General features: G+C 36.1%; 1 protein-coding gene across 3 annotated transcripts in view; it reads right to left on the bottom strand.

Annotated features, from left to right (window-relative positions):
• The window catches only part of FAM172A (family with sequence similarity 172, member A), a 509,928-nt gene that overhangs the window by 159,795 nt on the left and 337,551 nt on the right, over nucleotides 1-12,582 (bottom strand). For all 3 annotated transcript variants that reach the window (XM_011989449.1, XM_011989450.1, XM_011989452.1), the window contains one exon: nucleotides 4,241-4,357. In XM_011989449.1, coding sequence (XP_011844839.1) covers nucleotides 4,241-4,357 — 117 coding nt within the window. The remainder of the gene's footprint in view (nucleotides 1-4,240; nucleotides 4,358-12,582) is intronic.

Here is a 12,582-nt window from a genome sequence, read left to right as displayed (position 1 = left end):
CATTTGCCCACTCAGCCTAGACAGTCCTGGGGCTTGAAGTAAGAAGTTCCTCAGGAGCTGCCTTCATTTACCTTTTACCTCTCCTCAAGAGGCTGGCTTAGCATCTATGCGTGGTCTTTTAGTTCAGAATAGGTTTCACTTGGAGTAATTGCTCAAAGTAGTACTACTCTTTGACTTTCTTTCTTTTTTTTTTTGAGATGGAGCTTTTGCTCTGTTGGTCAGGCTGGAGTGCAATGGCGTGATCTCAGCTCACTGCAACCTCCACCTCCTGGGTTCAAGTGATTCTCCTGCCTCAGCCTCCTGAGTAGCTGGGATTATGGGTACCTGATACTATGCCTGGCTAATTTTTGTATTTTTAGTAGAAACAAAGTTTTGCCATGTTGGCCAGGCTGGTCTCGAACTCTTGATCTTAGGTGATCCACCTGTCTCGGCCTCCCAAAGTGTTGGGATTAGAGGTGTGAGCCACTGTGCCCGGCCTGACCTTCCTTCTTTACAGGAAACTGTTACTAATATTTATAAATTACACAAGTAATACAATAATATATTTCTTTTTTTTTGACGGAGTCTCGCTCTGTCCCCCAGGCTGGAGTGCAGTGGCCGGATCTCAGCTCACTGCAAGCTCCGCCTCCCGGGTTCACGCCATTCTCCTGCCTCAGCCTCCCGAGTAGCTGAGACTACAGGCGCCCGCCACCTCGCCCGGCTAGTTTTTTGTATTTTTTAGTAGAGACGGGGTTTCACCGTGTTAGCCAGGATGGTCTCGATCTCCTGACCTTGTGATCCGCCCGTCTCGGCCTCCCAAAGTGCTGGGATTAGTATATTTCTTAACCTTTGTTCTGTATGCTAAATTGGTAGGTTTAAAAATTAGCTTTTTAAAAAATGAATGCATAACATCAGTAACTTCATCACATCCCTTCTTATTGTTACAAATTTAGGACTTTCAAGTGCATTTTTGTTACATGGATATACTACAGCATAGTGGTAAAGTCTGGGCTTTTAGTGTAACTGTCACCCAAACAGTGTACATCGTACCCAATAGATAAGTTCTCATCCTTCATCTCCCACCTTCCATCTTTTGAAGTCTCCAATGTCTATTATTCTACTTTGTATGTCCGTATGTACCCATTGTTTAGCTCCCACTGAGAAGTGAGAACATGTGGTATTTGACTTTCTGTCTCTGAGTGATTTCAGTTAAGATAATGGCCTCCAGTTCCATCCATGTTGCTGCAAGATATAATTTCATTCATTTTTATGGCCGAGTAGTATTCCAAAGTATGTATCTCTATATATCTATATACATATATTTAGATATGTACCACATTTTCTCTATCCAGTCATCCTTTGATGGATGCTTAGGTTGATTCCAAGCCTTTGCTATCATGAAGAGTGCTGCGATAAACATACCAGTGTAGATGTCTTTTTGGTAAAATGACTTCTTTTGCTTTGGGTAGATACCCAGTAGTGACATGGCTAGATCAAATAGTACTTCTTTCTTTAGCTCTTTGAGAAATCTCCATACTGTTTTCCACAGAGGCTGTACTAATTTACATTCCCACCAACAGTGTATAATAATCCCCATTCTGATTGGTGTGAGATGGTATCTCATTTTGGTTTTAATTTGCATTTCTCTGATGATGGGTGATGTCGAGCATTTTTTTCATATGTTTGTTGGCCACTTATACGTATCACATTAATTTAAACATACTTACAAAACAAAAAACTTTCCAACACCCATGCTTAAGACAATCGCCCTTTCCTGTAATCCAGGTTTGTTTCTCTTCATTATTTCAAGGAGTCTTGCAGAGAGGATAGGAAATAAGAAAGGAGAAAGAAAAGGGGAGGAAGTTTCATCCTGAGAGTTCGGAAACACTGGACTCTTATATTGCCAAACCACACTGTAATCTTCTCTATAAGAGGTCACACATTTAGGTGGGTTCCTACAAGGATACCTGTCATACACTTTTACAGTCTCTCTTTTTGTTCTCGTTTTGGAGAAGATCACTGAACAGGGGTAATTTCAAAGCCCCATCAGGAATGCTCTAATAAGTTAAATCTCTGAGATATTACAGTGTTTTCAATAATAACACATCTCATTTCTTTATATAGTACCATTTGCTTTTCAAAGAGCTTTCATCCTTGATTATCACCTTTGCTTCTCACAATATTTCATGAAGTAGATGGAAAAGGAATTACTGTCTCCAATTCAATTATGAAACGGACCCAAAAAGATGGAGTGGCTTTTCCAAGATTATAAATCTTAGCAAACTAGCTGGTACATGCTAGATTCTTAATTATTGATTTACCTAGCCAGAGTCATTATCAAAATTTAGTTCTCCCATATGCTTGTTCTGAATTACTTCCAGTATGTCACCCTGTTTCCTTTTTGTAAGATATTTTGAATAGGCAAACCATTCATAAAACAAAAGATGAATATAGTTTATGTGTTTTATATTATTTGGGAGTGAGACTGTAACAACAGTGACAGCTCTAACTTACCGAACTTTTTTAAAGTGCCAAGAACTGTGCTATTTCTTTACATATGTTATTTTCCATCACGTTTGCAAGGTAGGTATTATAGTTTACAGATGAGAAAATCGAATCTCAAAGAGATAAAATAACTTGCTTCAAACTACAGAGTTATGTAAGTGATTGAGCTGGGATATCAATTTTGATAGGTCAAAATACAAAACTCTTCAAATTGCTTCCCTAAGGCTTAATTGAGGGAACTGAAAGAACTATCCAAGAACTAGGGCATTTATAAAATTTTATAAATTTTACAACAGCTATGCTTGCAAAGAAATTAATGGCAGCCTTGATTAAATTATGATGAATTCAACTACTGTCTAGTCAGTTAGATGGAAGCTACACAGATTAATATATTCTGACTTTTGAAAGGAACACCTAATCCAGCCTTAGTTAGAAATACTTAAAAAGTAAACCTAAATAAATTTTGTTATATTTGTCATCAGGAATGAAAAACTCATGAGCCAGGATGTTTTTAGTTTGAGCCAAGTATCGAATTCCATACTAGTTATGTGTGTGGGGAAAAGTTACTAACAGCTCATTTATTAACCTTACTATTTATATAATGCTGGGAGCTTTCTGTGTCATCATCAAACACCTACATGTTAGAAAAGATTTAAAAAACCCATCTTTATATGTTTATAGTATTAAGAGGACTGGAATAAAAATATTTTAGACTTTTGCATGATGAAAGTACTTTTTCTAATGCAGAAAAACAAGTGGTAACAGACTGGTGATAATATAACGCTACTATGAAATTATATAGCCTAATTTTTCTGTCTCTTCAGACATTAACTCTGTGGTCCTTACAGTGCACCATGAAGGCTGGTAGAATTTACCCACCACACAGTCCTATGTGTATCAGCTGAAGGGCCACCAGGTATTCTATCAAGAAAAACTAGAAGAAAACCAAGAAGGTCAATCAACTCATTCATACTATATAAGTAAATGATTTGATTAAACAATTACTATGGCATGGGTGGCTGATGCCAACTGCTTATAATATCAGAAAGATAAATAAAAATAAAAGAAAATTTCAGCTGGATATTTGTCATAGGAATAAAAAATATAACAGGCTGAAAGTTAAAAAATAATAATAATGGGAGCGTATTCAATGAATCCTTGTTAGTTTTCAGGTTCACCAGCCCTTAGGAAGTATGAAAAGAAGCTTTCTTAGCCTAAGGCTGAACCATGGCTAGCCCCTGGGTTTCTCTTAGCTCAAGGGTCTGGCATAACAGCATTTCAGCTTTTTTCTTCTCTTCCCTCTACTGGATGTAGTCAGCCAATCCATTTAAGAGTGGCACACACTGACTGCCTTTCAAGAAGAAAAGGAGACCAAGTGTACCTTATGCGTCGTTCTTGTAACTAAGCGGCACCAATGCTAAATAGCTGGTGGAAAAATTAAGCATCAGGGAATAAGAATCTCTTAATTCCATGACCTTTTTCAGCACAAGTTCCCACCTTAGACTGAACACTATACACACAGTGTTCTATAGAAAACCAAAAAGAAGGGAGGGGGGTTTCAAAAATATTGGTTCTTCACACGGGTTTTCTATTATTATTTTAAGCATGTCTAACATTTTCTATTTCCTCGCAATGTTCTGCCTCTAGAAAGGGAGTCTGAGGATGGGAGGTGTTACAGGTTGGTGGGGGCTGAAGACATAAAGGCTCACACCCATTCATCTCAGCACTAAAAAAAAAAAAAAAAAACAAGTCTCACCTCTCTCATCCATTCTCGAATCGTTTTGCCAGCTTCTTGATGCCACACATTGTGAACAGAGTCTGTCAATGCCACAGCAGTTACCTTATTTTTTACATCTGCTTCTCGTTGAATCATCTGTTTTAAAAAAGGAAAATAAAATATTGGCTATAATTGTTTTTCCTACTGGGTGCAGCCTGCTTAGTCAGAGATAACAACAATATTATATTAAAAATGAAAAAGCAATATGTATCTCTGGTTCAAAGTTACTCTTTTTTGCATTGAACACATACCCTATTCTTGTCCAGAGATGTGAAAAGACCTAACATTTTCCTTTAAAAAGATAATACCACTTAAGTCTTAGAACTACGCAGCTCTATTATTTTCCATGTGGTTTGACAATTCGAGGATTAAAGGGATCACAGGGGAATCCCTGAGGGTTTCTTTTACAAGTTTCTTCCACCACTTCCTGTTTCAGTGCTTCAGGGAAGTTAGTACCCAGGGTTCACTGTTAGCTACTTAGGACCAACTTCTACTAGTTTTCAGTAGATGGCACATCAGTAAAGAAAGATATCTTGCTTTGACTTTTCCAATTTAGTAATTCCTTGGTGTTTTAAATGCCCACAAAGATATTTTTCATTCAAAGCCCATTAATATAATTTTGCTTTCTAACGTATTTCTTTATGTTGGCAAACTATTACATTTTATAATAACTTCTTCCTATAGAATGCTATTTCTACAAAACAAAACAGCTTCTAAAAATAACAAAAAAAGATTTGCTTGGCTTGGAGATACCGATGGATTCATCAGTGGTCTGCCAGATAAAGAAATTAAAAGCGAAAATTTCTACATCAGAAGAACTGAAAAAAGGTTTTAATCTACTACACTAGTGGCCCTAATTTGGTGTAACAAATGTAAGAAAGCTTTGAAAATTACAGTTAAAATATCATAAATAGTAACCTTGCATTTCATAATAATGTTCTCTTTTTGCTTCAAGTGTCTTTTCTCCCTCTAAATTCTTTTATTGAAAAAAAGAACAATTTATCATTTGCTGTTAATTTCTATGAATTGTCTATCAAAAATATAATAGTGCACTTCAAAAAAGAGAATTCTGAATGGCGATGAAAGTGCATACAGAGAAAGAATATTGCACACCATGCTTATGATACCAAAGGATGCCTGTTGGCATTCTGAATTTAAAATGTCTCTCTCTCTCTTAAATTTTTTTAAGCCCAGCATATGCACATGATGTCTCAATGAATACTACCTAATGGGAACCCAACTCACTGTTAATGCTACCTCACGAACACTTCTGCACCTCAACTCTTTGTGCCCTGTGTTTTCTGCTTATATAATGTAAAAATCTTAAAATCAATATTGGTTACCAACATCATGATATTACTGCAAAAATTTATCTTGCAATACCAATAATACTTTTCAAAGCATAAAATAATACTCGAAATTAATACTTCATATGAATTATTAAGTAGTATGCTACCTTCTTCTGGATTTTATTTTACAAATACACTCTCATTGGATCACACTGGCACTAGCATATAAAAGTTTAAACCAACATTAGATGATAAAACCCCAAATTCCACAACAGTGAATCCATCTGGCTTATGAAGAAATTATACGTCCTTATTCTCATTTTCTAAATAGTAACACTTTTAGAGATCTAGACCAATTGTTGCTGAAGTACAAAATAAGAACATGCTTTCTGGTATTCTAAGGATATGCTTATGTTTTAAAATATTTGACCTGGATTTTGTTGTGGCTGTTGTTAACATATGCAGATTTACTTAAGACAGCATCTGAAGACACTAAATCTTGAGAGCCATTTGTGAAATGAGATACAATGAAGTAATGAATTGGTGAGGAGTTAGTGTTAAAATAGAAAACCTGGGGATTAAAATTCTACAAGCTGGAAAAATACAGAGTTTTTAGAGGGACTACCAGAGGAAAATATCTGTAGTCTGTTTGTCTTTCTGGCTGACGTTTCATACAGTGGAAGTGATAACACGCAATTTATCATCACATCACACCGTCACATTATAATCCAATATGATTCTCTCTTACACTGTTATAGCATTTTACACTTTAAAAATCACTTTCATATTTTATTATCACAGGTGGGGAATGGCCAAATTCCAGAAGATCTTAATGAAGAGCTGTTTACAAATTAACCCAGTAGCAAAGAATTTCCAACATTTCACTGTTTAGGATTAGTAGAATTGTGAATAAGTGAATATGTTAACAGTCTTAACTTTCTGGACTATTTACCTCTGTTCCAGCCTTGCTGCAGCCTAATTTAGTAGTCCTGGAACTACTTGCAACTGCCATTTCTGTCCAGACCCTCTGCTTCTTGCATTTGTTAGTCTGGGTCACAGTGACTTAGTTACTTCTTCCACTGTGAATGAGCACTGATGAAAAATACCAGAGAGAGGCAATGGTGCAGGGAGATGGAATTGAGTTGCTTAAGAGACAGACCTTAGATGAAATATAGCCAAAGCAAGGAATGAGTGGAAGCACAGCTGGGCAGGAAAAATCCTTCTACAATATGGTCTGTAACAGAAGACCAATAGTCTAGAAAACGCTCTCTAAAAGGGAGAAAGCCATATCATCATATCACCTTAGATTCTCTATAACAATCTAAGGTGGACATGGCAGTATTTAATTAGGATCCATTGATATGAACAACTTGAAATTCTTTGTAAAATGTTTTCTATATGGGCATATGAATATTTTTCTGAGGAGAAGATCTTTAACTTTCATGAGATTCTCAAAGGAATCTTAGTCTGTAAAAAAGATAAGCCCATGTGATCTAAATGTCTCCATATATGCTTGAATAAATTACGAAATATCCAGTAAGAGATCCCTTTGAATAATTACACTTAAGGTCAACATCCATTCCATTTTTGTTATAATATCTTCAGTATGGTATCAAGAGTTGGATAGAAGTGATGACAAATTTTGATACCTCAGACATCAACATTCTAAAGGTCCATGGCTTAATAGGATATACATTGTAAAGTTACAATTAAAATTTGCTTTTATTTGTCTGTGTATAATATTTATTTTAATCTGAATAGCAGTTTCCAAATTTCAAAATAAAATACAAATTAATTCTCATTTTACTCTCAAATAATATGGAAATGTATGCAAAACTTGTATTATTTTCCCTATTTGTGGATAAGTAAATTGAGACAGTTTAAGAAACTAGTTAAAGGCCACCCAGACACAAAGTGACAAAACCGTGACTTGACCGTGGATATATGTCATGTTCTTTCATCTGTATTACACGAGGTCTACTTCTTAGTAATACATAACACTCTTACATAAATAAACTCATTTGATTAATTCCCTTTTCATATATACAGCATTTCATTCACTTGGACATTTTTTTAAATGGTAAAAAGATCCGTATCAGTAAGGAATGTTGAAATTCTAAAAATCATGCCAACATAGAAATCAGCCAGGAGGAGAAACTGACAATAGCACTTTAAAATTATTACAGTTCTAAAATAAATAATGTTTAAGGTAAGAGGGAAAATTAGATATTCCTATAAATCATATTGATGATTTCAGCATTAATAAAAAAATGTGGCCCTGTTACTTGATAGTTTTGTTTGCTTAATTCTACCCATTTATCCATTCTTAGTGTTTTCACTTGAGCTTAAACATAATTAATCTGCTCTTTCCTTCACTATGTGGCATGCTCCTAGTCTGACAAAAGTTTAAGCCACTAAATATCAAGTACAGTACTTTGAACAGATTAAAAACATATGCCATCTGTATGCAAGTTCATATTATTAACATTGTTGATGGGGTTGAAATTGAGGGGGGGAAATCTTGTTTATCATTATATTTTCTTCCAGAGTAAGAGTTAAAAAATTAACTAACAGTGACAAGACGGGTGAGTTCATCTGAATATAACAGGAGTATTTGGTGAGATGAAGACCAGAGGACCAAAGGGAGGTGTGGGAGGGCCAGAGGCAGCAGGGGTACCTCTGCTCCCTTCCACGTAAAGTGCGGGCCTTCCACAGGGCTGCTACCATTTCTCTCCAGAAATCCTGCAGACCTTTTCTGTCCACCTAATTTAACTCACCATGCTTTCTCTAAGGTCCTCAAATGATGTACCTGCCTACTGTCTTCACAGATACCTGGCCAAATCCAAATGCTTCATGTCATCCTAAGCATTCCTCAATTTCCTTTTTGTGCTTAAAAACTATTTTAGCATTTCTCTGGATTTCATTTCTTCCAGAACTCTACCATAAATGACTTTCTGCAAAGGAAAACACAAAGATGCCTTTATTTCTGCCAAACTGAATTATGATTTAATTTAATTTAAACTGAATTGAGGTAGAGAGATGCCTTAATTTACTTTGAAGGCATGGAGATGTTGATGTTATGGGGATGCTCTGCCATGAAGCCTTTGGCATATCTCTAATCCAGGGCCTTGGGTTATGGGAATTGTAAATCCAACCCAATTCAATCTCCCAACCTAAAGGAGAAAGAAACTCTAAATTAGGTTGGCTTTATCCTAACCTAAAAGAAGTTGATGCATAATTTCGTTTTCCTGTGTTTGTAGCCTGGCAGCCATGACATTCAGAATAATTACTTCTCCTTATATTTTAAAGTCCAAGGAAATTCCTAAAAAAGCCAGTGTGGGTTGGGGTAGGGATGTGTATATGTGCATGCAGACCCACAGCTATGTTTGGATATATCATATGTTTTAAACGTGTTTTTGAAAAAATATTTTAAAGTCTTCCATCAGCAAAAGCTATTACTTTCTTTTTAAATTATGACATGTGTTACACATATGTACTGTGAGGGTTACGGCATGTGAATTACTTGTACAGGAAATAATATTCTGAGAAGAAAATCAGATAACACATATTTGCATCAGATTAGGATCTGACACTACTGTACGTTTATAAATCCAAGGATCATTACTACCGTATGAGCATGAATGAATCATCACTCTGGTTAATAGCACAGTTGAGGTTTGAGATGCCTTTTAAAAAAAATACATGTATATAAATAGATTAGCTCCCTCTAGAGCTCCTTGAGTTAAAATTTCAGATTAAGTTGTTTCAAAGGCTTGAAAAGTATAAAATGCTGGTACCTTTTCACACTTTCATTATGCAGATCATAATTGCATTCAGTGCTTCTACTTGAGTGCAGTTTTCATGTGGTTGTAACAGACTATAATATTTTATTACAAATCTCTCCTATCACTTTACATTTCTGCCTGCATATTCCCCATTTCATGGTACTCTGCCCTGTGCTATCCAAGCCCACCTGGTTACAAGTGTGCCCTGTACCACGATGACTTATCAGCTAACTCTGGGTTTGGCAGTCTTTTCTCTTAGGGTCAGAGACTACTTTGTATTCTTCTTCCTGAAGATTCTTTTGGACAAGTCTATCCCAACAGAATGCTACTAACACAATCTTTGGTGTAACACTAAAACCTTGATTCTATTACCTAAGGCACTAGCACCTCTAGTGATTATAATGAAATACACACACTTCGGTAGATATAATGTGAAGACCAAACTGCCCAGCAGGAAATTCAGATGAGTATGACATTCAACTCTCCTGTTACTTGCAGTTCACACCTTTAATCTGCATTCACAATTTCTATTTTGAAAGTAGAAGCTTCGGAAATAAAGTGCGCGTTAAATTCAAGGATAGTGGAGTCCGATTCTCTGGGTTCAAGTTCATGCTCTGCCACTTCTAGTAATGATACTTTGAGTAAATTATTTTTCTGTACTTCAGTTTTATCAGGTGAATGTCATGGGAGATGAGAAATCCATGTAAGTCACAGGATTATTTTGAGTATTAAATGAACAAACTGTAAAGCAATTAGCAGAGGAAATGGCACACAGTACACAATTATAACAGGTCATCCCACAAAAATATGCAATGTAAACTATTCTAAATCTTTAAAAAGTGCATTATCCTCACTCATATAGAGGAAGCTAACAGAAGTATAGTTTATAAATGCACTTAATGACAAATATTACTTTAAAAAAGGCACAGGGCCACAAAGAAAATATGTACAAAGGGCTACTTTTTCCTTTGATTATGCGGTGTAAGACTTCTATAACTGCATGGCTAAGAAGCACTAAGACCTGATGATTGTGTGTATTTAAAATCCTGTCATCAGCATACTAGACCGGTCATATCACCATGCACTTGACAATGAAAACGGAATTGGTGAAGCAATACTGTGGTAGTTCTACTTTCCTCCCACCAGTGAACCCTTTCAGAATAGCTTGAGCTGGCAACGAAGCACGAAGCCACGGCTCAGTAGTGCCACGCCGGGGGAGAGTCCCTTTACCACCTTGTTTTCTACATAGAGGTGGTGTAAATGACTGTATTTTTTTAAAAAAAGATAATCACAGAGATATAGAGTATGTCCAGAGGAAGGCAGTATAGTGTTATAGTTAAAAGCATGCATAGGCTTTAGAATTAGACGTGCTTAGATTTTAATTTTTGGTTAATAGTCTCTTCATAGGGCTGCGGAAGCATAAAGGAGATAAGGCACGTAAGAAATCAATAATGTCCGTTATTATTATTACCTTGACATTCATCTCTAATTTCTAAAATGTAACCTACCTTTTAGATGTGGTATCTATGTACTCTTCAGTGACATCAAAATTCATACTGATAGATAGCAGTTTTGAAGTATCATACAGCTTCTACTCCCATCTCCACCCCTACTTCCCCGATTTTGTAAAGTGATTTGGGCTTGCTTAAATATTTTAAAGGAAATAATTAAGTATAAATAAGATGACTACAGATTCCAGTTTGCTCAGAACAGTCTTGGCTTATGACTATTAAACTGGCATAATTAATAATAGTGTCTCCTTTCCCTGTTACAGTGCTCTGGTTTGAACGGGAAATTTAATTTGGTCATCGTATATATAACACGATGTTGAATGCTACCCTGGTAAACAGGTAAGGCTTATAAAGTTTCCTTCTGTTCAATGCTTAGCAATTTAAGCATATACCCCAAACCTATACAACTGTCTAAAAATAACGATGTAGGAAAACACACAAGAGGGATTTCAAAAGGTTTCTAAGTCCAAAATTTAAGAGCAAGCCTTAGCACTGTGCTGAGCCCTTCACAGATGGACAAGCAGTCTCACACCCTGGTTAGGTAAACATGGCCAGCTGGATCTCCACTGTAGCAACAGGATAAGACAACATTCTCTTTTCCTGTGCTTTGAAGCCCTAGCTTCAATTCTTGCAACCTTTGTTTAATTTCAGGAAGGAAAAGGCTCTCCATAGGCAAGAACACCAAGGGATAGGGTATGTAAACTGAAACTTCTTGGGTCACATGCATTTATGAAGATAAGTCTCCAGCCACCAGTTAGGGAAAGGCAAGTTATGATTTATTATTGCAGGCGGCCAGAAGAGAGCAGTAATAACTTCCTTTTCCTTTCCTGCCTAGACCATGCTGCCACGTGCAAGCTCCCTCAACAACAAAAAAAGCATGTGTAAGATAGGTTTAAAATAAAAAGAAAAGGAAAAAAAAAAAAAAAAAGCAAACATTAAGTGATTGACAATCTGGGAGTTGAGAAAGAAGACAAATGCTCTACGAAATACATGATGTGGTGTGGCTGGGGATGGGGAGGGGAAGGCGACTGTTTGAAAAACTTGCTCTACCAATCAAGAAAACAGCTAGTATCTATTATGTAAGAGACAAGTTAATTGCAAGGAAAAAGTAAAAGGGGTCACTTGCATAATAAGAAAATAGGATAAGTGATCATCATGTTGACTTGTATGATTAAAACATTTTATTATGTAATATGACTGACCAGAGTAGGCAAGATGTTATAAAATACAGATTTAAAAATTACAATGAATACATGTGAAGTAGATACAGTATAAAAGTGTAAGTTAGGACTAAACATTGTCAAACCAAAAAACTAAGGCAGGCTCAGCGAAGGAGAATTTAAATGGTGACATTGTCTTATATGAAAAAGTGAGAAAATTTATCAAAACTTTATGAAAAAAAATTTAGGTAATAGATTATAACTATAAAGCAGAGGAAGGCATGATTTCTGACCTCTGGGTAGAACTCACATTTTAGGAAAGAAGGCAGGTTAGATACATTCCATAGAGACCCTTCATATTCTGAGTATTTATATACAGATTATCTCATGAGAGAGAACAATTCCTTTTTAAGTACACAGGTCGGTAGCTGAAGGATTATGCACCTGTTTTATGGATGAGGAAACTGATGCCTAGAGAGAGTAAGTGACCCACGCATACCACATTCACATAATGTGAATGGTGGCATAGGCAGATTTTTTATTTTTAGTTTTAAGAGACAGGGTCTTGCTCTGTCA

The sequence above is a fragment of the Mandrillus leucophaeus genome, unplaced genomic scaffold (assembly GCF_000951045.1).
Source record: "Mandrillus leucophaeus isolate KB7577 unplaced genomic scaffold, Mleu.le_1.0 Scaffold353, whole genome shotgun sequence".
In the NCBI taxonomy this organism is placed as follows: Eukaryota; Metazoa; Chordata; class Mammalia; order Primates; family Cercopithecidae; genus Mandrillus; species Mandrillus leucophaeus.
Note: the sequence above shows the minus strand (reverse complement) of the source record. Positions and strands in the feature narration are given on the sequence as shown.